This window comes from Pelodiscus sinensis, chromosome 27, assembly GCF_052426305.1.
Source record: "Pelodiscus sinensis isolate ZL-2025 chromosome 27, ASM5242630v1, whole genome shotgun sequence".
Classification (NCBI taxonomy): Eukaryota; Metazoa; Chordata; order Testudines; family Trionychidae; genus Pelodiscus; species Pelodiscus sinensis.
In genome coordinates, this window is record NC_143078.1 from 6,108,190 (window position 1) to 6,136,164 (window position 27,975).

Below are 27,975 nucleotides of genomic sequence, written 5' to 3' on the forward strand. Positions count from 1 at the left end.
GAGTTTTGCTGACACCATGTAACCCATAACATCAACAAGAGGGAATCCATTTTCTCTTCTAGGAACAAAATCTTTCACACCACAATCTTGTCCTCGTTAATTTCTCCTTCAGAGTCATTTCCGTTTCAAACAATAACATCTCTGCATGTTTCCCATAATGTTATTCCTCCAAACTCACTGCATGTAATTCCCATCTAAGCTACAACATCAGACATACAGAGATGGCATCTTCAAATGTTACAATTAAAGGGGCTCTGTTTTCCTTGAGAAATGATGAGAGTGAACTTTGGGCATATACAGTACAGCTCAAGTCTCCACTCACTTAAGCATCATTCTTTATCATTGTGCATAGTGGATATATATCAGAAGGTTGGCATTTCATACATGGAGTATAAAAGAAGTTTATTGGAACATGCAATGAGAAAAAAAATACTGAAACAGTCCAATGGTTCAAAGTTACTTAATTTTATTTATCTGATCCACAAGAAAGTTTACACTTCCAACACAAATGTTCAGAAACATCATTACAATATCTATTTTGCAAGCTCATATTTAAAAAAGAAAAATTAACCACATGAAATGCTCTGCTGATTTTACAAGTATGCTCCTTCTGTACAGGAAATGTGCGAATGATGTTCTGACGCATTTCATACAGAGAATGCATTCATGTGAGCAAAACTAGCTGTCACTTTACAGAGATACAGTTATATAAACTGAAATTCATGATGGCCAAGATTTTTAAAAGCGACTCATGTATTTAGGCACCCAACATGTGTCACCTAAAAGGGGCCTGAATTACCAAAATTGTTGAGCACCCGCCCTTCAGAAATAAAGGGCACTTCTGAAGATTGCGGTCTACTCTTGTAAAATCAGTCTGTGCCATTTTTCTTACAGTATCATCATCTGTGCTTTGCAGTCAAGAGAAGCAAACTAAGTCATTGATTCAATGATGAAAAATCGAAACATTCAGAAAAAAAAAATCAATGGACACAACATATTTTCCACATGTGACAGAAAAAAAATTACATCTGATTAAAAAAAAAACCTCCCCCACCCAAAAGAACCCTAAACAGAAAAAAAAACCAAGCAATTTTTTTTTTAAACACATCCATGCCAATATAAGACGCTAGGAGTCTATAAAGAATGTGTCTATAGCAACACATTCACAATGGGGATTAGTGCAAAACAAAGCCACTAGAAAAAAAAAAGAGACTGAATTCCATGAAGTGCTGGACTAAATGCCACCCCCTCTCCATCATCTTATTCATACAGAGACTCAAGCTTAAAGTGCAATTATGGTTAGAAAATAATGTTGCTAAGATGACATTATGTGGGGGGAAGATGCAGATTTATTTCCTCGGGGGGGGGGGGGAGGAGGAGAAGGACAATTCATTTCTGTGCAAAGTCAAGGCATAAGTGGCAGGCAGGCTTTGTTCCTCAGTCCAGGAGTGAATTTCACCCTTCTTGTTTAGAAATCTTATTTGCCCAATTTACAAGCGAAAAAGATGATATTACAGAATTGCCAGTGACACAAGCTCCCATTTGGGAGTCCTAGCTGGGACCCTCCTGTCTCTTATCTCATCTCCAGCAATACGGCCTCTGCAATTGGACCTTAGTCCGACCATTCTACTGGGACTTGCTCCTTTGGACGGGTCATAGAAAAACTCTCACCAACTTTAGCGGGAACTGGACCAGCCCCTCAGCGAGGGGTAGGGGAGCAGAATAAAATCTACTTCGCTCTCCCATGCAGATGTGTTGGTGTCAGTTAAGTCAACAGATGGGAGGGACTTAGATACACATCGGGAGCTAACTAAGGCCAGATCTACACTGGTGGAGAAAATTGATGCAAGATACACAACTCCAGCTATGTAAATTGCATGGATTGAGTCAACAACCTTGCACCAATTTTTGGGGTGGCCCGACAGTGAGAGGTTAAACAGGAGAAATACTCTCATCGGCTTCCTTTATTTCTCATGACAGTGAGGAGTACTGTGCCGACAGGGGCAACCTCAGTGTTTGATTTACTGGGTCTTACTAGACCTACTAAATTGAATCCCAGAAGATCGATCATCAGAGTGTCGATCCTCCGGCAAGTGGAGAGCTGGCCTAAGAAGGTGCTATTTCTGCACAATAACTTTTCTGACAATACCCAAAATATTAACTCAGTATATAACAACAACCATTGACATTTTGTGCGTCATTGCAGCTTTGGTTAAACAGTCACTACAGTACTTCATCATTTAAATACATCTTTTCTGGTATCTGTTATTTAAAATCTTTGTTAAGTTAGAGAAAGTAAAAGACAAAAGAAGGCACGTTCCCTGAAATCCATAACATAGTCATTTATCCTAAGGAATGCAGGCCTATAAAATGCTGGTTACAAACAGGGAGGTTATGCAATCACAGTAAAAGTGCTAAAGAGAATCAATTGAATTACAAAGTGCAATTCAAACTCCTATTGCTAGAGGATGAGTAACAAACAGCTCCTGGACAGATCACTATGTAGTAACTATAAGGGCTGATCATGCCAGTAAAGGCATGTAGACATTCAAATGAAGTTGTTCAATTCTGGACGGAAATTTTGCTCATCTTCATTCAATACCCTGTACAACACCCCCTGCTTGAAACAGGTGTTGAAGTGTGATCTGAAAGCAGCAAGACCTAAATCTGACAAAGCAGTCCATTTTGTTTGGTACTGTCTCTGAGAATGGCATATGAATGGAGTCCCTTTTGTGAAACACTATTTTTCCACTCTTACAATTTATGTTCAATGTCCAGAAAATAATCGAACCAGCAACCATTTTCCTTTCCATCCACAGAACACAGTTCTACAAAACGAGAACACACAATTGGCCACACAACTCCCACATACAAACCGTCAGTTAAGGCAGCTTAGCAAATGACAATTTAAAAAGCAATTTTAGCACAGCTCTACAATAAACTGTCAAATAGGACAAAACATCTAACCTTTGTTTCACGGGGAGTGGGGGAGAAGGGGAATGTATTTCTTCCTCCTATTTTTTTCCTGCCAATGAAACGGAAAGAAAAGTGCATTGCCTATAAAATGGAGAAGGCCACAGGATAAATATTCTTCAGAGCAGCATGTTATCAGTAACAAGGATTTGTCTGCAACTCTCATGAATTGCAAACATGAATTTCTATATAGCTAAATTTTGTCTTGGCTGTCCCCTGGTGTGCTGGAGAGCATTAGGCTCATAGTATGATTGGAATACTCAAGAGGAAGAGCCTGGAAGAGTGGAGACAATTCCTGGGCACTTCTCTGCCTGGGGTAGTTCCTGGTCCCTGGATCCATGAAATAAAATAAAACAAAAACTAAAAAAAACGTGCTTTTAAAAAGTTAAAAAGAGAATAACTGACCCTCATTATGATCTTGAAAGTTTGACATGCCCTCCCCCCTCCAAGTTTGAGAGGATCTCCATTAAAAAGTATTGGAAATCAGTTTTTTAAAAGCTGTTTCAAGATCAGTTCTCTAATTTAAAATCAATAGTTAAAACGGTCTCCCTGAAAGCCCCTGACAATGGTGTTTATCCAGCACCTTCCACTGGATAATTTCAAAGAGCCTTATACGCGGGGTGGGACGTTTCCAGAGAGGAAACCAACATAGAGGGAGATCACATGACTTGCTAAAACCAAAAATGTTAGTCAATGTGGACACCTCGGAATGGAATCCATAACTTCTGACTCCCAGACCCCAATTCTAAAACATTCCTCTGGCTGCCAAGATAGTTACCCAGGAGACATTGCTTTAGAACAAGCCGTCAAAAAGTTAACATTTTTCAGCTTCTTTTGCAAATACTCCCTTAAGGCAAATTTGCTTTGTCAGCATAGCCACAGAAACACTGTTGCATATCAGAAGTGCATTCCGGGCACAGTAAAAAAAAAAACTGGACATAAATCACATTGCATTCCATTTCCATATGGCAGTAGGCAGCCACAGCGTGTAAAGCACTCTAGGCAAAAACTATTCAATAACTGGCAAATGAGGACTACCACAGGCATTTAAATGGAGGTGCCACAAATGTAAAGAGGGAAAAGAGTCCACTTCACAGAGGAGAAAGTAAAAATGCTGAGGGGACATTAAACACACACAAAACCTGAAGAGACGTCTACTACCAAGAACCACAATGACATTAAATAAAACCAAATCTCACATTATAAACTCAGTTTGACAACTAAGGTAAATAAAATGCAACATCAAAGTTGTGCAAGTCAATTTCACAGGCAAGGTACAAGATGAAACATCAAGTACATCAAGAAATAGGTGCATCGACATTTGCCAGTGAGATTCACACAAGCATTTAAAGCCAAGACAAGAAAGGGCTTCGTGACCAGCAGAGTTGGATCTAAGCAACACGGGCACAAAGGGAAGCAGCATAGGTCATTTTCCAGGCATTCTGTACAGTGGGGTAGTAAAGACTTCACACTCCACTGCCTCATTTGGTAGCTGAGACAGAAACCAAGGACTCATAGGTGATCTTGTTGGCTGGTTCCCTAGAGAGAAGGGATAATAGAATATTTATGTGCTCTCTCACTAGCTGCGAAAAAGAGACATGTTACAGCATCTTTCAGCCCCATTCAATTCATCCCTCCAGTACAACTACAGCCAATGAAGAGTAAAAATTAAACGTAACACTAACATAGCATTCTTCACGGAGCTCTTTGCAAACAAAGCTCACAGTCCTGTGAAGGTACCAAATTTCTCCTGCAAGGTGGGAAATTAATTCAACCTTCCTCTGAAGTCAAGTGATGTCAAGGATGCCCAGCACCATTTGGGACTCGGCAATGATTAAACAAACATCACAAACATCCTGTGAGATGGGCAAGTGTTATCACACGGGGATAGAAAGGGGAAGTCAGAGACTTGACCAAGACCTCAGAGTTGGTTTCCCACCAGGAATTAGAACTCAAGAAGTTCCTGGTTCAGGCTACTCCACTTCTAGCAGAACTCTCCATTCAGGCTATGTCTAGACTGGCCAGTTTTTCCGGAAAATCAGCTGCTTTTCCGGAAAAACTTGCCAGCTGTCTACACTGGCCGCTTGAATTTCCGCAAAAGCACTGACTTCCTACTGTAAGAAATCAGTGCTTTTTGCGGAAATACTATGCTGCTCCCGTTCGGGCAAAAGTCCCATTTTGCGCAAAAGGGCCAGTGTAGAAGCTCAGATTTGTTTTCCGCAAAAAAGCCCCGATCGCGAAAATGGTGATCGGGGCTTTTTTGCGGAAAAGTGCGTCTAAATTGGCCACGGACGTTTTTCTGCAAAAAGTGCTTTTGTGGAAGAGCATCCGTGCCAATCTAGATGCTCTGTTCCGAAAATGCTTTTAACGGAAAACTTTTCTGTTAAAAGCATTTCCAGAAAATCATGCCAGTCTAGACGTAGCCCCAGTGTATTAAAGTCTTCATGTAAACCGTTCTGAAGACTTGCAGACTAGGGCTGCATAATGCCATCCACCTCTGTGTGTAATCTGCCATTTATTCATCATGATAGGTACTTCCACTCAAGTAGGTACTCAACAGCAAACTACAGCTACTTGCATCTTGTGCTGTAGACAACACTTGGGGCCGAATTCTCCCCTGGCTTAATTGCACTGAATGACTTCTAGGGGGTTACACCTAGTATGTATTTGGGACCTGAGGCACTATTCATCTCTCCCAGTAATCTTGCTGATCTGGGGTGAATTCACCCCTCAGCAGATGGTCAACATGAAGCCCATCTACCATTAAATTCCATTTCAACCCTCGCTCTTGCTTCTGCAGATGATCAATTTCACCTATGATGATTTTCCACCAACAATGGATTCTTTGATTTGCTGGACGATTATGGGGAAAATGATTTCCTTCTGCCTCAAGCATTTATTGGTTTTTTTATTCCCCAATTGGTTTCCATGCAATTACAATTAAGAGAATTCCTACTTACTAAACAAACCCAGAGAGAATACAAACAAGCTGTGTTTGGCGATACTCACAAGCAAGCATTTCCCATTTGAAGCTGCAAAGAAAAAAGAAACAGCAAAGGATAGCTCACACTGCATTTTAACCAACACTAAAAAATAATTATATAAAAGCAGAGCAGCAAACAAGGAAAAACAGAAACAACCCTCAGAATCTCCTGCACAGGAGGGACCACTACAAACTTGTATCAGTAACAACTGCCTGATACAAGCCAAGGAAACTGCATCCTAAAGCACAAATGAAGTCCAGCCAATCAATCAGCTTGTTGGCTGAATGCTCATTGATATGGCTCCATCCAATCCAGTGCATTCCTCATGAATAAGCTGCTTCATTAATGCCACTGCTTGGAGAAATGGTTTTAAAATACTAAATTTAAAGGGAAATTTTCAGGTTTTAAAATAAATTACCCGCAGCTCAAATTTTCAAACCTGACTAGGTATTTTGGGCAACTCCATTTCATTAAGTGCCCACTGAAGAGTAGCCTTCTTTAAAGCATCTTAAAACTGGATACCCCACCTCAGTCATGTTTGAAAATGTAGGCCTGTATTTTACTAATACCACTGTAAAATTATTAGAACTGAACTGAGGCCCAAATTGACACATATTATCTCTTTGCTTGTGGAAATCAGCAGCGTGAAAGCAAAGCCACACGGGTGAATCAGAATCTCAGCTTTAAAAATGTTACTTACAATTCAGTATTCATGCAGGATGAAGTGCAAAAAGTAAGCATGCATCTTGGAACAACAAACACAGACTAATCCATTTCAATTTACAATGAAGCAGAACTACTTGTTATTCCTGCCCCAAGATCCTGCATGCAAAGCTGCTGCTAACCAATTTGACTTGAGATTTGGACAAGCAGGGAGTCCCTTAAAATCAACCTGTCTGTCTGGAAAAGGGTATTGTATTTTAAAAGAAAGAAACCAGGAACTCAGTGTTATTCAATAGCATTCACCCTGCAGGGAGCAGGGTGTTTTATGCCTACAGGATTGGAGCTGAACCTCAGTTTGGTGACTCTTTAGAAGTCTGTAAACTGAAGCAATTCTGAAGCAAGGATGATGATAAGGCACCTAAATTTCAAGAAGTTTCAGTTGTGCATCACGCAGGACCATTGGAAAATATCAGCCATTATTTGGTCACTAGTTCTGTGTTTGACTGGGGGAGAGTAGTAAGGTAGAGAAGTTACCACTTGGACACCGACTTGTCGCTTCTGCTGATCAGCCCCATCTCGAGCCTCTGGGAATAGCAGAGACCCCAGCGGTTTGAGAGGCCTGCTCCCAACACTGTAATTTCGTGTGCGTTTTATTGTGTCCGGACTGGCCAGAGGCGTAAAGCTGTTTCTTCTCATCCTTACGGGGGTTGGGCTCTTTGGAAGATTGTTCTGATTGAAAACGGAGGATATTACAAGGAGTGAAAAGCAAAACCGCAATCTAAAAGCAAAGTTCACGTCACGATTGTCCTGATGCCAGAGACACTTTCCACCTAGTACAACCGGAAACCTAATTCTGCTTCTGCTCTGGGGGCAGAGCTCCCATTCGAACCAACTGAGGCCTAATCCCATGTAGGGATGTCAATTAACTGGTGGCCCAGAGCTGTCCCCTGCCCAACCCGGGTGCACCGCACTATGGGGAGAGGGATGGGTGCTCCAGCCTGGCTGGGCCCACTGAGATGCACAAGTTTTCTCCCTCCTCTTCATGACACCCTTTTAGATACCTGAAAACTGCTCTCATGTCCCCCCTCAATCTTCTCTTTTCCAAACTAAACAAACCCAATTCCTTCAGTCTTCCTTATAGGTCATGTTATCTAGTCTAGGAGTCTCTTGTCATCTTATAGCTCAATCTGGCTAGGGAAGTCAATTATTGTCATAAACATGGTATGTCAAAAGCAGTTTTTGTGACGGCTGAAATGGATGGAAAATTCCAAGCAGGCACTCGACCATAATTTTACTCCTAGTTGCAATATTATCTTTAATGCAGGCTCCAATATTGTAACTGGCCAAACCCAAATCAAGGGCAGGGATTTTTCAGTCACGACTTACGTTACTCCGAGAAGGCTTGTCTCGGTGAGTATCCACTGCTTCAATATTCGATGTGATTGTTTCCACTTTACACCCTTCACCATAGAAAAAGAGAAACATCAAAGGAAGAACTCGATTTTTTTTCCACGATTAATTATTCTCAGTTAAATAACTGGCAAGTTATTACAGTTGTTTTCAGAAATAAGAAATAATTTAGTTTCTTCTTTTGTAAAGAACACGTGCCTCTAAATACAATATTCAATATGGATTATATATGAACAGTGCTTTTTTTGTGATGGTACTGCCTGGTATACAGTACTAGCACCTCCAGAAGTAGTACCAGCACCTCCAGTCAGAGCTCAGCAAATTTTTCCCCTGGAGTACTGGCACCTTTTTTTAAAACAAAAAAAGCACTGTATATGAATATGTCATATGCAATGTTTTAATTACTTTCTCCTGTAGTTTTCGCTGCAGAAGTGAAGCTACTACACAACGGCAATCTTTATACAAAGACACATGCTATGTGGATTACACTTAATGACATGGAAACTATTTCAATTCATTCCCAGGTACAAGTCCAAGTGGAGGAACGGGGGGGGGACTAGTTTACAGGTCAATAAATATAATCCCGAGAAATCAATGGGAGTCTTTTTCAGAAGAAAATGACTGTTACTCATTTTATTAAAAAACAACAAGAAACTTGTTGCTACCCAATTTATTAAAATATAACTAATTCACTCTCTTATTTTGCCTCCCCCTCCCATTTTTAAAACAAATATAGTACTTAAATGGTCAGCATGACAATTTTGCATGTCCAATTGTCCAGAAAATTCATAAAGATTCAGTTAAGTGGAAAAAAGGGAAATATTTACCATAAGCAACAGGTGTGAGCTTGAATATGGTGTGAAGGGGGCACTTGAGATATGGCAACTCGTCTGAAACCAGAGAGAGAGAGAGAAGTTAAAAACTGCACGTACTGGGCACAGCTTGGAACTTTGCAGGAATTGTGTGGTTCCTCAGTTTGCCTGGATCTTCCAAGGACTTACACACATGCTTAACTTGAAATACATGAGAAGTCCTATGGAGTTCAAGAGGATGGCTCACATGCTTAAATTTAAAATGGGTAAGTAAGTCTTTGCAGGACCAAGGCCTTTGTTTTCTGAAAAACTGAGGAAGAAGGCTTGATTTCTCTTTATATCTCCTAGAATCTTCTGCTGTACTCCTGAGGGACCCCCCCTAGAATCCGCTTTGTGTACTTCACTTCTGCTTTAATTCATAAGAGCGGACGTACTGTGTCAGACCAAAGGTCCATCTACCCCAGTATTCTGTCTTCTGACAGTGGCCAATGGCAGATGCCCCAAAGGGAGTGAACAGAACAGATAATCATAAAGTGATTCCCTTCCCTGTCATCCATTTCCCTCTGACAAACAGAGACTAGGGACACCATTCCTACCCATCCTGGCTAAAAGCCATTGATGGACCTCTCCTCCATGAATTTATCTAGTTCTTTTTTGAACCTTGTTAAAGTCCTGGTCTTCACATCCTCAGGCAAGGAGTTCCACAGGTTGGCTGTGTGCTGCATGAAGAAAAACTTTCTTTTTCTTTAACCTGCTACCTATTAATTTCATCCAGTGACCCTTAGTTCTTAAGTTATGGGAACAAGTAAATAACCTTTTCCTTACTCATTTTTTCCACACCACTCATGATTTTATAGACCTCTATCATATCCTCCCTTAGTCTCGTCTTTTTCTAAGCTGAAAAGTCCAAGGCTTTTTAATTTCTCTTCATATGGGACCCATTTCAAACCCCTAATTATTTTTGTTGCCTTTTTGGAACCTTTTCCAATGCAATATATCTTTTTTGAGATGAGGCAACCATGCAGTATTCAAGATGTGGGCGTATCATGGATTTATATAGAGGCAATAAGATGTTCTCTGTCTTATTCTCTATCCCCTTTTTAATAATTCCTAACATTCTGTTTGCTTTTTTGACTGCCGCTGCATACCAAGCTATTCACAATGATTCCAAGCTCTCTCTTGAGTAGTTGTAGCTAAATTAGTCCCCATCATTTTGTATGTATAGTTGGGATTATTTTTTCCAATGTGCATTACTTTACATCTATCAACATTAGGGGTACATCTAGACTACAGGCTTTTTTCGACAGAGGCTTTGTTGACAGATTCTGTCAACAAAGCCTCTGTCGACAATAAGTGTTTAGATTACAGCCAGTTCTGTCGAAAAACAAGCCGCTTTTTCAACAGAGTCTCTAGACGCTCTCTTTTGAAAAAGCACAGTGTGAATGCAATACCACCTTTTTTCGACATAACTCTGTTGAAAAAAGGCATTATTCCTCACAGAATGAGGTTTACCACGGTCAACAAAACTGCCACGTTCTGTGGACTTACTGTCGACAGAACTCGGCGGTAGTGTAGACACAGGTACAGTTTTGTTGACAAAAGTCCACTTTTGTCGACAAAACCCTCTAGTCTAAAAACGCCCTAAATGTCATGTGCCATTTTGTTACCCAATCACTTAGCTTTGTGCAACTCTTGTCCTTCCTTGAGCCACCAAATCATGGCTCCAGTCACTCCACCTATGGGCACATCACTGCTGTTATTCAGTCTACAAGAAGGGTTACTGTGGAGAGCAGCCTTCCTGTGTCCAGCACAAGTTCTAATCACACTGCCTTCGCAAGTGTCAGTCTCTGCCAATTCTGAGGATGACACACCAGTTGTAGAACCTGAAATCCTAGCCCCAGTGAAATCAATGGGAGTTTTACCGGTAACTTCAGGGGCTGGGATTCCTCCCAAACCATGGCCACCAACACAGTCCTATCAGCAGGCTTTGTTTCAGCAAGACCAGACTAACACGGCTACATCTCTATTACTACTTCAGTAGGGATTTGGGGGTATTTTTGTTCCTATCCTGCCACTTAGTTGACGTCGCATTCAACAGCAGACACGGACATCCCTGAAAACTGAAGATTAAGGCAAAAATCCCAAGAGACCCACCCACCTAGGGTATGTCTACACTAGGGAGTCTTGCCCCTTTATCAGAGGCAGCAAAGTGGGGAGGGGAAGAGCCGATGCTTGGGGGAGCCAGCTTAAAAGGGGGCAGAAGAGGTGGGGGGTAGCAGGAACCCTGCTGCACAAGCCCTGCATCACACCAGGTCCCCCTGCTGTGCTCCAGCCTTTTTACATTTAAGGCTGGTGCGCAGCGGGGGGGGGGGGCAAGTGTGAGCTGGGACTCAGCTGTCCAGGCTCACGCTGGGTCTCGCCGCCCACTGCGCTTCAGCCTTTTAAATGTATTAAGAGCCTGCCAGCTCTCAATATATTTTAAAAGGCAGAGCTGCAGCGGGGCCAGGAACTAACCTCCGCTTATCGACTAGTCAATGGATTTTCCGTTGACTAGTCGATAAGTTGATTAAACTAAATTTAACATCCCTATTCTACACCGCAATTAAAAACTCACTGCTGGTCTGTGCCAGTGGACTTCGGCTCACGGGACTCAGGCTACGGAGCAGCTTAATTGCTGTGTAGATGTTTGGCCTTGGGTTGCAACATTTAGCCGTGGGTGTCTACTTTCTGTGCAGACCTAGCCCCTTGCAGCCATTTGACTCTAAAGGCATCTGCCCTGAGGATCTTAAAGAGATCATGGAGAATACTTCAGAAGTTTAGGAATTCACCTCTATGTTCTCAGCCATAATTTTCCTTCTCTACACCCAGCTGCTGACCGGACACTGGCTGGGTGATGCTCTAAGTACTTACACTGTCTTTATCACAGGCCATCTGACACCTTCACAATCATTAATGGATTTTATCCTCCTCGCACCCGCCATGTGAACCAGGCTGGAGTTTTGGGAAGCCGTGCACCCTGGGAGGCAGCTTGCTTTTCATCCCGTTCCCTGGACTATCAGGGAGTGAGGGGAAAGTACTTGCATTCCGTGATTGGCTCTTCTGTCTCCTCCCTTCACCAGCCAGGTGTGAGAGACATGCACAGAATGCAAGTACTTTCCCCTCGCTCCCTGACAGTCTGGGGAAACAGGATGAAAAGCAAGCCGTGTCCCGGTATGCATGGCTGCTGCCTCCCCTGCTCTCCCGAAACTCCACCTTTGCAAGTAAAATGTTATCACTCCCTATTTCCAGAAGGGAAAGTGAAGCATGGGGTTGATTAAGTGACTTGCCCAATGTCACAGGAGCATCTGTGGCAGAGAGAGGCACTGAACCCATGTCTCCCAAGTCCCAAAAATGGGGCCTATCCACAGGCTTCACCTTCCCAAACCTACACACCCAAAGTGGCTGCATTTCAATGGCACTGCAACGAGACGGGATTGTGAGGCACCTATAGACACTCTGGGTTAAAAGAGGCTTGGGAAACATTCTACTCCTGAGAAATGTTTTTCAGAAGTTCTATTTTTGCCACCATTAACTAATGCAAACCTGCCCTCCAGAAGCTCCCTGTGATGTAACCAGCAACTCCCACCCTCACAGAGTGAAGTTATGTTTGTACCTGCGCTCTTGTCCAGGAAGTAGGCCAACAGGCACCGCATAACGGCCTGGTGAGCAATGACCAGGACATTACCCTGCCGCTCTAGTTCCATAATCACAGCCTCCAGGCGCTGGACCAAGTCTTGGTACGACTAGAAATCAAGGGAAAGAGGTTGAGGGGGTTTCCACAAATGAGCAGAAATGCCAGAGCCAAGAGCAAGGTTTAAAACTGCTCCACGGTCACCAAAACCCAGGTTAAAAATCTTACAACATGGATGTTACAGAAGAACAGACAGCACTGAGGGGAGGGAGCTAGGTACATTGTTAACACATCGTGTCTGTGGCTCTCTCCTTGCAATGAGCTCTATGCAGAAGGACGCTTATGTTGTCCCAGAGCCCCAACAAAATCGTAAAATAGCCCCAATATGATTAAGTGGTATCATTTGTATGGAACCCTTTGTGGCCCAAGCATGTGCACCCCTCTGTGGGATGGAGTCCAGGCTGCATTCAAAGGCTGCAAGGCCGTGAGGGAAGAAGCAGTGGGAGGCAGGTCCAAAGTTGAGGGGGGCAGGAGCCAGGCAGGGAGGCAGCAGGGGGTCAGGCTCGCCCCTTCACTCACCGCGGGCAGCGAGAAGTGGAGCAACCCGGCCCCCGCCCATTCTGCTCTGGCAGCTCCCCGCCGTGTTGTTTGGGGGCAAGGGCTTGAGGGAAGGGGTGGATTAGGGGCTGGGAGGGGGCACAACAGGGGCAGAAAGATGTGGGGTGGGGCAGAGCAGGGACACAGGGGAGCTAGAGTGGGGGCAGGGCAAAACAGAGGTGGGAGGTAGCCCTGGGCCCGGCATCACTAGGGACAGCGGGCATCTGGGGAATGGGCCTGGCCACCACAGCTGTCACATACGCGGCACGTAGCTGCCTAGGGTGCTGCTAAATTTGGGGCACTATGGTGGCCCAAATTCCGTGGTGCTCTATGCAGCTGCGTATGTGGCATTCCTGTTGTTATTTTCAGCCAGTTCACCTCTCCTCCAGGATAGCGATACAGGTATTTGTCTTGATCCCGCAGCGCAAACTCATCCGGGTACTGAGTTTCAATTTCTTTGTATGTCATCTCTTCGCACACCCCCTGGCAGAAGAGGCATTTGTTACAATGGAATTAAACACGGGGGAGGGAGGTGTAGGAGGAAAAGGACTGAACATAGAAGTTTCTGTGCTTACGTGGTGAGTATCTTACATTTCGTGACAGAAAGGTGGGCCTGCCGACAGGGAGGTCGGAGAGGGTAGAGGAGGCAATTGCTCCCAAACCCGACAATTTAAAAGGGCCTGGGGTTCCCAGCTGCCACCTCTGCTGCAGTAGTGGTGGTCGGATGTCCCAGGCCCTTTAAATTGCCGCCAGAGCCCTGCGTGGCACACTCCAGAGTCCCAGGCAGCACTGAAGGGTTGGTGGGGGGAGGCTCTTCCTGTCCCTTCTGCCTGAGTCCCTGCCCCTCACCCTTGGTCCAGAGGCCCAGCAATTCTGTTGGTTCCCCTGCAGACAAGAGTAATTCTAACATGACCCTTCTACTGCACTTTTCATCTGAGACCCATGGAGCAGGCTTGCCAACCATCACTCCTTAAACCGCTCACCTCATCTTCATTATACAGGCAGGCTAGCTCAAGACACAACCTCTGCACTGTGGGACTGAGCCCCACACGGGAAACAAGTGTCTTAGGTGAGGGGCTTGGGGCCTATCAGCCCAGATGATCAAAATGGTCCCTTAGGGGGTTTGGAATCTATGAATATAACAGAAATGACCTCACTAAGGGAGCAAAAGTTTCCCCCCAGTTAGCTGCAATGTGTTCTCTAGTTTGAATTTTAGACCAAAACCACAGTCATAGAACATAAAGGCTTGGGATTCTTTATTTTTTAAACTCTGCCAATAATGAAAATGCCCCTTTCCACGTTATTATCTTTACAGCTTATTTTCATGAAAAAATTACACGAGTAATTGGTAGTTGATGGTTGCAGGTACCTGCAACCAGAGTGTGCTTGGGTGACCACCCAGGAGACATTCAAATGCCGCCCAACTGATCAGCAGAGCACCCACAGCTGCACGCATGCGCTTCTTAGTGGTGCACATCTGCACATGCCTCAGGGCACATAAAACATTTTCCACACATGGATGCAACTTTCCCTGGGACTTTAAATATTGAGTTTTTCCATGATATCTGCTGTAAAGAGCACTGGAATACTTAGATGGGTAAAAACCCATAGGCATTTTTCAACTCCACACCAAGCAGCCCTAGAGTTCACAGAGGTGAGAGGTTGGGACATGTAACTAATGCTCAGAAAGTGTTTCGACATTTTGGATGGCAGGGGAAAGGCATTATTTCATGTTCATTGTTCTCATTTACAAATCCCGAAAAATTTAGTGTTCAGTTTTGGACCATTTCTCCACCCTACTCACAGCATCAATCTCATTCAGAATCTTCCACTGCTCATATGGAACCCCCAAGGACTCAGCTGTCTGGATGGTTCTCTTCAGCTGGCTTGTCCAAACCTTCAAATCCACAATATCCTGCTCGGCAATGAATTTTTTGAGGGCATGAGCGAACTAGGAGAAATTGAAGCAGGTTGGGAGATGGTAAAGTAATCACTGCATTCCAAAAGGGAGTTATTATTCATTGCGAAAGAACATGATAAAACTCACACCAGAATGGTATTGATAGATGTCATCCAACGACAACTAATGCCGCTCTGGGTAAACATTTAATATGTTCAAACTTGTGAGCTATTTAGATGTCAGATATAGAATCACAGAATACTAGGACTGGAAGGGACCTCAAGAAGTCATCGAGTTTAGTTCCCTGACATCATGGCAGGACCAAGTACTGACTAGACCATCCCTGATAGACATTTATCTAACCTACTCTTAAATATCTCCACAGATGGAGATTCCACAACCTCCCTGGGCAATTTATTCCAGTGTTTGACCACCCTGACAGTTAGGAACTTTTTCCTAATGTCCAACCTAAACCTCCCTTGCTGCAGTTTAAGCCCATTGCTTCTTGTTCTATCCTCAGAGGCCAAGATGAACAAGTTTTCTCCCTCCTCCTCATGACACCCTTTTAGATACCTGAAAACAGTTATGTCCCCCCTCAATCTTCTCTTTTCTAAACTAAACAAACCCAGTTCCTTGAGCCTTCCGTCATGTTCTCTAGACCTTTAATCATTCTTGTTGCTCTATACATTGAATACATATTGGCAATAAGTTATCTTGGCTCTTGCTCAGGCCCCTACTAACATGGCAATTAGGATTACAATTTATCCCCTTTATACATATTCACAACTTTAACTTCCTCTCAGAATTTAAGACAACAGGGATCAATGTACACTTCCAAACACGAGGGGCATGTAGCCCAGGAAGCATCAGTTAAGGTAATGTTGAAGTACACAATTTCCAGGAAAGGAAAGTCCAATGCTTGTTAAGGACTTTCCTGGCTATTGGGAGTCCAACATCATCTGCTTGTGGATGACACTTCCATCTCTCTTGGTCTAGCTAGAGAAAGCCTCCTACCAGGTGTCAGACAAGAATAACTGCTTGTTTTCCTGTGCAGAGTGTACTACTATTTCCTGTTAAGAACCATAACTGTGTGTAGAAACTGAGTTACACCAATTAAGAAATTTGTTAGGTGATTTGAGCCATGTCTTCCATGCGGGGAAGATTGATGCTGCTACAATCTATCTTCTGTAGTTTGATTTAGCGGGTCTAGTGAAGACCCTCTAAATCGAACTTAGAGGACGCCACCATTGGCGCTGTTACTCCTGCTCCTACAAAGAGTAAGGGAAGCTGACGGGAGCATTTCCTCCTGTCAAACTCCTTCTGTGGGGACGGTGGGAAAACTAAAATTAAGGTATGTAATTAACATAGCTGGAGTGGTCTACCTTAAATTCCATCTTTCTTTTTAGTGTAAACCTGGCCTTACAGAAATACAAAGAACATATAAAGGTCAACTTCCTGATACACCAGAGAATCCAAACCAATTATCCTTATCCCAAATTAGAAACTGTACATTTATCTGCTTTTTGAATTAAAGGTGTTATCTCTTTACATCTGATTAACCTGTCTTTTTTCTTTTCAAAATAATGTTTCTTATTCCATCATAAGCCCTGAAAGATGTGAAATGCAAGGCATTTGATAGAATCAAACAATGTATGGACTAAGGCCTCTACATTTAGAGGAGCTGGATTTTGTTTGCTTTCTTCTGAAATAAAAAAAGCTTATAATCAACAACAGAAGCTGGTCCACTAAAAGATATGATCTCACCCACATTCTGTCTCAGAAAGATATAAGAAGCTAACAAAGAAATGGCTTTATGAGCAGAGATTCCAATTCACACTTTAGATAATATAGACAGAAGGAAACAAAAGTGAAATCCCTGAAATGAATGCAACACCAAATCTTTTTATGGATTGAAGACATTTGTTATACACTAATGCCACCTGCTGGATATCAATGGAAGCACTGGAGAACCAGAGAACGGAAAACCATTTAGCAATAGCCAATAGAAACCCGTTTGCCTGCCCCTTCCAATGGACTCAGAAACTGAGGTCAGAACATGGGAGTGGGACCTCAGAGTTAGCTGAGCCCATGTGGACAAACTCTATCCTCCTCCAGGATAACAAAGAAGAGTTTACCAAACCCACAAAAGAAGCTCGCAAGTCTGAGAACTACTGCTTGACACTAACCTAGTCCTCTGGTCTGATTCACCGCCTTGTAGGGTTACCAGCCTGAGAAGAACCAGTGGTGAGACTATTAAAGATACTACTTCTCTACAGGTACATCTACACTGCATGTTTCTTTTGGAATGAACTTTTCTGGAAGAGATCTTCCAGAAAAGCTTATTTCGAAATAGAACATCTACATGCAAAAAACGCAATGAAACAGTGATGTGCTTTTTCGAAAGAGAGCATCCATACTGACTGGATGCTATCTCGCATTTAAGGCCATCTGGAACCAGTTCAGGCAGGGCATTAGGTCAGCAGTTGCTTCTTGGAGCTGCTGCCTAGGGCTAGCTGAGATGCGTGCTTAAAGGGACCCCCCTGGACAGCGGTTTCTCAGGGTCTTCTGCTTGCTCGCCTACCTCTCCAAGGGATAGCAAAGCATTTCCACTGCGTGCTTTGGTTGCCATGCCTTTGGACACCACAGCACACTCCTTGCCATAGAGCCAGAGCTGCGTCTAGGCATGCTGCCCTCATGGCCCTGCATGAACTCGATCCCCTCTTTTGGAGCTCATCATCGGGAACCTCTGACTGTGTGCAGGAGCAATGTGCTTACAACCGCACGCTACAGTTAACAGACGGTTCTGGCAGCTGGACACCAGTTCCAACTGGCGGACCGTCTCATGATGGAGCGGTGGGACGACCAGCAGTGTCTCCACAACTTCTGTATGAGGAAGGAGGCGTTCCTGGAGCTGTGTGCCTGGCTCACCCCTCCCCTCAGACAACAGGACACCCAGATGTGACCCGCCATCCCCCTGAAGAAGCGGGTTGCCATTGCTGTCTGGAAGCTCTCCATGTCCGACAGTTACCGATCCATGGGCAGCCAATTTGGTGTGGGGAAGTTGACTGTCGGGTCCTTCCTTATGCAGGTATGGCGCTTTCGGGCTGTAGTCCCTGGAGTGGGGGGGGGGGGGGAGTACTGGAGAGGGAACCCTAGGGAAAGGGGGGTTTGGGGGTGTGGGGACTGGCTGGGGGTGGCAGGGGTAAGTCCTGTCCATGGGGGTTATGCAATTCCACCCTCACACAGCCCTGCTGGGAGAGTGGGCTTCATAAGGGGTGGCTCCTGGGATGTTTGGGGGGGAGGGCTCAAAGACCTCCCCAGGGCTCAGGCACCCCCTTTGTCTGATTTGTTTCTTTGTTTGTCTCCTTCTGCAAGTGGTTAGGGCCATTAACACCGTCCTGCTGCATAGGGTCATCCGTCTGGGTGATGTCGACCTGTCATCGCCGGAATTGCTAGCCTGGGCTTCCCCAACTATGGAGGGGCCACAAATGGAACCCACCTCCCTATCTGGGCCCCCAAACACCATGCAGCGCAATACATTAACAGAAATGGATACTTTCCTATGGTCCTGCAGTCCTGGTCGACCACAGAGGGCAGTTTATGGACATCTTTGTCGGCTGGCCGAAGAAAGTGCACGACGCCCATGTAGTCCACAATTCCAGCCTCTCCCACAAGCTGGAGGCCGGCACTTTCGTCCCTGAGCACAGCATCAGGGTCGGGGGCGTGGAAATGCCACTGTGCACCATGGGGGATGCAGCCTGCCCCCTCATGCTGTGGCTTATGAAGCTCTACACCAGCCACCTTGACCCCAGCAAGGGCCGCTTCCATGGACGCCTGGGCAGGGCCCGGATCCAGGCTGAATGCACCTTTGGTTGCTTGAAGGCGAGTTTTAGGTGCCTCCTGACCTGCTTGGATGTGGGGGAGCAGAACATCCCCCAAGTGATATCTGCTTGTTGTGTGCTCCATACCACTGTGGAGAGGAAGGGGGAGGCCTTCCTTCTGGGGTGGGGGGCAGACGCTGGCTGGGAAGGAAGGGCCTTTGAGCAGCTGCATACAGCTGCCATCTGACAGGCCCATTCGGTGGGGGGGGGGGGGTGTATCCAGGAGGCCCCAAGGGAGAGTTTCTCTCAAGGACCCCAGTAACTCTCCCCAGGGCCTCCCCAGTAGGGGCCTGTGCCATGCCCCTCTCAGCCTTTCGCACCACAATCCCTCCCTTCCCACCTCCATCCCTGCTCCTGCAGCCACAATAAAATCAACTGTTTTGTTTTGACAAAAAGAACAGTTTGGTTATTTATTTGGGATAGAAGTAACTGGGGAGATGGGGGGGCTAAGAACCTTGGAGGGGGGAGAAGGGCGGGGGCTGAGAACTTTGCAGGGGGTGGAGAGGCTCAGGGCTGGGACTGAGAGTGGCACATGGCTCGGGTGATTCCTCCGCCTTGTGTGCGAGGACCTCTGCAACCATGGAGGTGGGGGTGTCAGGGAGGACAGGGGGATAGGCAAGGCAGGGGCTAGAGTGAGGTCAGGCATGGGAAGGGGAGCAGAGACTGGGACTGGAGCAGGAACAGGGACTGGTACCAGGTAGGTCAGGAGCTCCCAGACGGTAGCACATGTTGCGTCCCTGATGCAACAGTTCAGTCCACATCTGGGCCTGCCACTGTGCATCATCCCGGACCTTCTGGGCCAGCGTCCGCTGCATGTCCCGCAGGATGGAGACGTACTCCCTCATCAGGTCCTCCTGGGCCCTCCGGCTCCCCCAGGATCGGGCGGCTGACTCGGGTGGTGTCAATCACCCCACAGTCACGGCTGGTCCAGCTGGGGAGAATAAAGAGAGATGGTCAGTCATCCCTGGAGACACTGTCACTGGAGCCTTGCCCCCATCTGTGAGCTGAGAGCAACAGTTCTTGGGTCAGAGGACAGTGATGTCCCGGGAGCAAGGCCATGTGTGGCCCAGACAGGTGACCCAGCCTTACAGGGGCCCAGAGGTCCCCAGGCTTCCTGCCCTCCAACCCCGTCCCACGGACAAGCAGGCAAGGGAAATGTCCGGTCACACTGGCATCCCATGGCCGGGAGGGGAGCCTCGAGCTGCCTGGGCGTCCACCAGTGCCACATACACTCCTGCGCCTGGCAGCACTGTCCCTAGGAGAAGGTGCTGCCTCGAGCAGGCAGGCTTGCCCATGTGCAGCACTCCAGAGTCTGTGTGCATGAGCGTGTGTGTCCTTGTCCCCAGCCTCCTTCCAGCAGCGGCTTGGGGCGGGAGGGCGTGTGCCCTGGGGGTCAGAAGTGTGGGCAGTCTGTGAACAGGAGCCCAGGGGTGCTCTGGGGCTGCCTCCTGGGGCTGCGTGGCGCAGACTGGCACTGCATGTGCATCCACACGCACAGACAGCAGCACGAAGACCAGGCCGAGAGATGATCGCACCCCAGCCCCTCAGCCTTCACCACCCCCACCCTGTGTGTGTGAAAACTAAGACCACTCACCTGATGATCCTTTCCCAGCCTTAGAGGACGCCTGGGACACATCCAGGCCGTGGGGTAGCGGCTCAAGGGTGATGGTGGTCACCGTGCTCACTGCGTCCTCCTCCTCCTGGGCTGGGACCCCCGCACGGGCGACAACGGGTGTCTCCAGCCCCACGTCCACCACCGGAGGTGGGGAAGGGGCTTCACTGCCCCCCAGGATGCGGTGCAGGTCATCAAAGTAGGGGTAGGAGTGGGGTCCTGCCCTGGAGCATGAGCTGTGCTCCCTCACCCTGGTGTAAGCTTGCTGGAGCTCTTTTACTTTGCTCTGGCCCTACTCCAGAGTCCGGGTGTGGCCCTTTGTGGCCAGGCTTTTAGCCATCTGGCCATACAAGTCAGCATTCCTGCGTCTGGTCGGGAGTCCTGGAGGCTCTCCTCATCGCCCGAAACCTCGAGGAGGACTAGGATCTCCGCCGTAGACCAGAACAGCGCATGCCTCTTGTAGCCCCTGCCAGGCTCCTGCGAGCCCTGCGCATGCTCCTGGGACAGGAAAGGCGTTCTTGGGGGGCTTGTGGCTGGGACCTGGTGCCCAGACGTCAGGCACTGTGAGCTGCACTGTGGCTGGAGGCTTTGAGGGCCGGCTTCCTGCCCCAAGCCCGGTCCCCTGCGTCTGCAGCTTTAAGAGCTACAGGGGAATAGGAACTATAGAGTTCCGATAAGTGTGGACGGAGTGGCCAGTGGGGCACCTGTGGGATTTCCTGGAAGCCTCTTTTTTCGACAAAACTCTGCGTCCACACACACCCTCTTCCGAAAAAGCTTTTTTGGGGGAGGCCTTATTCCTTGTGAAACGAGGAACCATTGGAAAAAGCCGTCCGTTATTTCGAATTTTTTTTTTCAAAATAACACAATTGCAGTCTGGCCTCAAGTACTGTTTTTCTACAATAACGGCCATTATTCCGGAAAAACAATGCAATGTAGATGCACCCTTTGTGGTTTTTAACGTAAGTAACTAGTAATGAAATTCCCCCTGCTGAGGCTGCACTGTTTGTAGTGAAAGTCCCTTGTTGTGGAGGAGGGAGGTGGTTTCACTTATCAACTCCTCCTCTTCCTGGCCAGGCATAATACAGCAACTTTCTTCCTATTCGGTGCCACCTGCTACGGTCACTCCATCAATGTGGTCATCTCCCACTAAGTCACAGAGCTCTCTTCACGACTCAGCCCTCCCTGTAGGTTGCTATGTGGTCCTCCCGTCTCAGGTGTTCAAGTCTCATCGGAACAGCTATCCAGACAGTCCTACACCCCTTCCTGGTATTTGGTGAGGGAACCAAGTCCCAGCCCAAACACTCTATGACCAACAGTGCAGTCTACACAGACTCTCTCTCCTTGCTGCCTTATTCCTGGATTCCTTCCTACTATGCCTTCTCAAACTTTTTCCTTCACATGAGGTTGACGTATTTTCCAGGCTAGCACCTCAGGGCTTATTGTTCCCCCATGTTTCCTCCTTCCTATTTCCATCAACTACAAACTTGTTTTCTTCAGGTTTCCTGCCCAGCCACTCCCTCAGCTGGGCTTCATCTGCCATTAGGTTTTACCAATCCCCTGCTCTGCTCCCGCTGTAGCCGATCAAGGTTAATTGGCCCATTTTACCTGTTCAGCAGTGGTGTGGGGTGGACAGCCTGTTGCACCACCTAGTAACCATACTGTGGATTTAGCTAAGTAATGCTACATACGTGTTTTTCCATTCCAAGCCCACTGGTCTCAGAACTTAAAAAAGAAAGTGAAGCAATTGCTTTTGATATTTCAAACTAGCCCCTATCAAAACACACGCAAGAAACAGCAAGGAACAAATTCGTACAAGAGAGTGCCCTAAGACAAGTGCATCTTTCTCAAGAGACATCACCTGAAGGGTGATACATGCATGAAGATACTGAGGAACCGATAACTGACACTAGGTAAATGTAATAAGATTTAGGGTGATTTGTTCCTTGGACTAGTTGCTGGATCCCAACACTGCATCTGCATTAATCACAAAGAAGACTGCACGAGTCTTCTGCATGCAGCATAAACCTAGAAGATTTGTTACGTCTACACTCGTTATTTATATACCAATAAGGTTCTAGGCGAATTAGCAAACTGTTGATTGGTTCAGAACGAATCCTTTGCAAAATGAATGCGCCTTATGGTCAGGGAGCATTGCCACAAGAGAGCAGGGTGGGGGACTGATGAAGGTGCATGAGGGTGCTAAGGATGTGAATGGTTAACCTATGGGCTGGAGCAACCCTGCCTCCAGCTCTGTGGGGCCTGCCACGATACTGCCCATGGTAGGCACTGCACCAGTTCCGTGGGCCCCACCACAGGCAGAGGCGCTCCAGCCCAGCAGCCCACTTTTAATCAGGTACACATAAAATTTTACATCCCTAATGGGGGCTTCAAGCCCAGGCCAAAGAGAAATTACACCTCCCTAAGAGATAGATTCAGGCCAGTTTCTCTGCTGTCATAATTGGGCAAAACTTAGTTGAAGTCTATGGAGCTGAGCTCATTTACACCAGCAGACATATCAAAATCTGGGTTCCTATTGTAGTGAGACACTTTTAAAAGGCTGTTCCTCCTGACACGGCCGAGAACATACCTGCTTCCCACGCGGTGACAGGCCAGAATCCCCACCGATTTTGCCAACTAGGTTAAACTCGCTTTCCCCATGTCTGCAAAGGTAGATGGTACGCGGCTGGACGTGAATATTCATGAGGTAATAGACGATTTTACTCTGGATGTAATCCCGGACGCGGTTTACCAAGAACCGCTGTCCCACGTTGATCACTTTAATGAAGGAAAGGTCTCTACACAGACAACACAAAACAAGCATGCTCATCAGCGTCTTTAAAGCAAAATGTGTGTGAATATTCTTGCCATATCAATACTGCTGCTCTGCTTGGCACTGGGGTAACTCAGTGATAGGTTCCTTGAACACGCTTAGAGAGAGAGGCGAGACTATTATAATGTAACTTAGTTTCCTAAACGTTACTATTTTATACACCAGAGAGAAACGCCTGCAAATCATTTTGGCCATAACTCCATACACCTCATACTAGCTGATCTCCCACACTGCAAAGTCAATGAGAGTTTTGCTAGCCCAGGAAGAGAAGCATATTAGATCAGGGAATACAACCAGCAAAAGAAAGCAACCCGGTGTCTGTTTCCGCAACATATCCACTATGCAAAATGCTGCTAAATCTCGCCTCTTACTTGTCATAATTATCTGGATCCAGGGGCTGATATGTGACTTTATAGCACTCTATCCTCTTCAGGAAATCATCCATCACATTCTCTCTATTTCTCTCTGGGTAATCAGGGCTGGAGACTTTCACTTCCTTATCAAGAGAGAGGGATCAAGAGATTTTTTTTAAAGTTAAGAAAACTTGGTATAAACCAGAATAAGTGACATTATTCTTCAATGTTCAAACAAACAAACACACTTTTTGCATTTCCACTTCCCATTTGCCCTGTGAAGAACCATCTCCTGACAAGGAAAAAAAAATGTAAATGTCACATGGTAACAGTTAGCCTGGGGACAGACGCAGCTGGCTTGATACAGACTTCCCACACAAACCACTTATTACACATCTGCCCATGAAAATAAAATCAGGCTCCGAGATAAAATGATTCATGGCTTTAGTCTAGTTTCCAAGTTCCCACATAAATAGCCCATCTGTTTTGGTTGCCAAGCATCCACACATGTTAACATTTATCTCAGAGCTGAAACATAAGAACAAAACTTTCAGAACTGCATACAGTCTTACAAAGGACACTCATTCTCATGCAGCTCATACAGGGAGAGGGCTGCATCAGAATTAGAGTTATTTCAGTTTCAATCTTTTTTCTACCTATTGAGATCACAAAGACCAGTTTTTGTGATCCTGGCATAAAATGCACTAAAGCGGGCTAAGAGAATATTGTGTGAGTTTAACCTAGGATACCTTTCATGATTACAGAAAGGAAAATCAGAATGCGAGAACCCTGTCTTTGAGCCAAACTCTGATCGCTTTTAAGATTGCATAAATCCAGAGTGACTCGGCTTACTCCTACTGGGTTATTCTGAATTTACACTGGAGCAACTGAGAAAAACACCTGGCTCAAACAGACACCTCGGTGTAGAACATTCAGCACATCATAGAATGACTTGCTCACAGAGAGCTCCAACAGAATGAGGGAGAATGAAAACCTGAATCCCGTGAGGTTTTTTTTTTAATTTAATTTATCTGAACTGCAAGGCTCTCTAATAAGAATCAATCTCCATCATTACTCAGAGCCATTATCATGGCCCGTGATGACAGGGCTCACCTAACACTTTGATCCAGCCTGCAGACTGCATACGGCCGCTTCCTATTTATACCCTGCTGTCTGTGCCACCAAATTTCCAGGTGGTGGCTCAGGCAGCAGAATCCTATTTAAATGGCTCATGGCTCCTGGTCGTGGCAGGGGCTAGAGCCGCAAGCCCTTTAAATAACAGCAGCAACCTCAGGCTGCTGCCAGGCAATTTGTTAGTGGTGGGACCAGGAGAAGCAAGCTCTTTCTTGCATTTTTAATTCAAAGCTTCTGGCCACAGACAACTCTGGGGGAAGCCTAGACCCCAGCCCCGCCCCTTCTGCATTAAACCCTGCCTCTTCCAGGGTGGAGCCGGTCTGTGACCACGTACCAAAATTCATTAAGTGCCTCCCCTGCAAAAATGACTCCCCACCCCTGTTCTATGGCAACCATCAAGTGTTCTAGAGAAGGATGCTACAGCCTGTGCCTATGAACAAGCAGCACTCACCAGGATATTGGCAGCAATGACTTCTGGATCATCACAGACAGACTCCACAAAAAACACCTAGAGAGGAGGCAATGAAGCTTGCTTAGTAGGATTAAGAGCCTCTTGCGTAATGTAAATAGTCCGGTTAATTTCCAGTATAGCCACAAACGAAGGCAGCAGAGTTACCCAAAGGATAGATTTAGCCAGATATGTTTTGTGAGAAACTAACCTTGCTCCTTACTTTAAACTTAGTGAATTTATCTATCTGTCCATCTAGAAATGTATGCTACACTCATCACCAAGCACCATTGAGATAAGGGCCCATCAGAGCAGAATATCCCAACAGCCAATTGACTAAAATAGAGTACTTCCCAAACCAGTCATATGCACAGAAGGAGGCTGATTCTCCTCTACCTTGCACCTTAAATAGTCACTGACCCCAGAGCAGAGGGGATGAAAAACCAGCACCAAAACACCATTTCACACCATCTTGGCTGAGGTGATAACACAAGCCATTCAACTGCAGCTGCACCATGCAAAGCTAAAAGCCCAAATCTGCCATCCGATGCACTGATGCTAATGGCGTGGGATGCACCCATGCCTACAGCTCTTATTCCAAATCAAAGTCAGTCACCTTATAAGCATTCTCTTTAGCAAATTTTAGGATCAAGTCCCTCCTCTCCCGAGTGGTGTTGGTCGCATCGAACACCTAAGAGGAAAAAAGAATCCCAACAATATTAGTTACGTGTTTCAAAGCTGCCAGAGGGGCTTGGATGAAAATGTAATACTCAGTCGAGTATTATCTTACAGCTATCTGCCCACACTCCTCCGTGACATAAGCTTTCACATCTTCCAGGGCCACCAAGGCACACTGTCTGCAAAGAGAGAAATCGGCAGAATTTCAGGCCATGTAAAGCGTACAGCTTCCAAGACTCATGAATCACGGCTCCGAAGCTCACAGTTGGAAACACTTAAAATATGACATTTCTCTCTCCTGAAGGACATTCTCTGCATGCTTCATGGAGCCTTGGGGGTTTTGCCAACTGTTTAAATCCCGTTTTTCACTCAGGGTCTCTGTTCTGAGCACTCTACCCTTCCAGCCCAGGAGTCTGCTGCCATCTTTCCTTAAAGGAACAAACCGGTCACTGTGGAGTCTAACCCATTGAGGACATGCACTGCCCACCAGGGAAGACAGATTCGGGAGCAGAGGCTGAATCTAGGTCTCCCAACTGGTCACTAAATGGGACAATAAAGACTTTTTAATTCATCTGTCTTTTGCTTTTTTTTTTTTGTAGTACTCAGACCCCCCCCCCCCTTATCACCTGAGTTTTGGTCTTTGGGCCCCATTCTGCTTTCCTAAAAGTAAATGATGAAACTCCTACTGACTTCAATGGGAGCAGGTTCAGACCCATTATTAGATTTATTGTTTTCGCATCATTTGGTATCTCTCCCCAAGATGTCTCCTGTCGTTCAACGGCCACCACTGCATGCATGAGGTGAAATCCTGTCCTCCGCCCCATAAGAGTCCATGGGACTTTTGTTACACATTTCAATGGAACAAGGATTTCACCCTTGTCATTCATCTATATGGATCAACTTTCCTTAAAATAATAAATCTATGCACCAGCCAAAGGGGTGAGAGAGAATGGTCACTTGTAAACATGCCCGGGCAGGGACCAAAGTGCACTGTCTTGGAGGGAAAGTTCTATCTCTGCCCACTTAGAGAAAATCTGAAGTTTGTTACCCGCTCATAAGCAAGAGGTCTGCTGCCCACCCTGAAGTCACAGCTTCTAGAGCAGGTATTTTAATGGCATGCACTGAATACTCAAAACTGAGCCCCCTCACTTGACCTCCCTGCCCAGACGTGTGACTTTTATGAAACAAGTCTGTTGGTCATCTTGAATTCATACTATAGTGTTGATGCACTGCTGTGTGCAAACAACTGTAAGAAAAATCTCTCGTTATTCCTGTGGAGAAATGCAAAGTCAAAGCAGAACCCTGGAACGGCATGACTTTTGGACTGACATAGAGATAACCTGAGTTCAGACCTACATTCCAGAGTGATGCAGACAGAGAATGGAGATGGAAAAATGAGGATGTAATAAAAACCATGTTGTCGTTTTTTTTTTAAGAGCACTAGTTGACACAATATTAAATTCTGTCACATGTTCCCAAAGCAGTTTTTAAAACTTGTAAAATAATCTGGAATTTCCTCAGGTTGAACCAATTATTAATCCACTCCACAAAATTTTCACTGAAGGCCCAACTCAGCTATCTTTATTCACACAGGATACAACTACACAGTAGCGCATACCTTGAAATAATTTACTCAATTTGAGCTACACAAATTATGTAGCTTATTTCGAAATAGCTTATTTCAAAATTTGGTGCTGTCTACACAGCGCTAATTTCTAAATAAATCACTATTTCGGCATCTTCCTTATTCCTTGTGCAATGACATTTACAGGAAGCCGGAATAAGAAGCCTGTTATTTTGAATGAATTTTGAAATAACGAGTGCTGTTAAGAACGGGAGTGTTATCATGAAATAGTGTCGCTGTGTAGATGTACCCACAGTGCAATATCTTACTTTGTGAGTAGTCTCCATTGAAATTAGTGGAGCTATTGATGTAGTCAGGTCCTTCTCAATCTAAGCAATGATAGCAGAATTTACCTCCATATTTGTCTAGACACATTAAATGTTATGTCCCACAGTCACAGGTATAG

The 27,975-nt window shown here is 45.6% G+C and overlaps 1 protein-coding gene across 10 annotated transcripts in view; it reads right to left on the minus strand.

The window, feature by feature from the left end:
• Window positions 1-444: 444 nt before the first annotated feature.
• Window positions 445-27,975, minus strand: part of PFKFB2 (6-phosphofructo-2-kinase/fructose-2,6-biphosphatase 2) — a 33,401-nt gene continuing 5,870 nt past the window's right edge. For 7 of the 10 annotated variants that reach the window (XM_089773589.1, XM_089773586.1, XM_089773580.1 and 4 more), the window contains exons 5-15: window positions 26,058-26,124; window positions 25,884-25,958; window positions 25,271-25,327; window positions 23,704-23,828; window positions 23,090-23,297; window positions 14,914-15,060; window positions 13,488-13,592; window positions 12,495-12,624; window positions 8,858-8,920; window positions 8,007-8,080; window positions 6,025-7,349 (exon numbers count right to left, since the gene is read on the minus strand). In XM_089773589.1, coding sequence (XP_089629715.1) covers window positions 7,056-7,349; window positions 8,007-8,080; window positions 8,858-8,920; window positions 12,495-12,624; window positions 13,488-13,592; window positions 14,914-15,060; window positions 23,090-23,297; window positions 23,704-23,828; window positions 25,271-25,327; window positions 25,884-25,958; window positions 26,058-26,124 — 1,345 coding nt within the window. In that variant the 3' untranslated portion in view covers window positions 6,025-7,055. The other 3 variants (XM_089773582.1, XM_089773581.1, XM_089773583.1) reach the window with 3 other exon arrangements.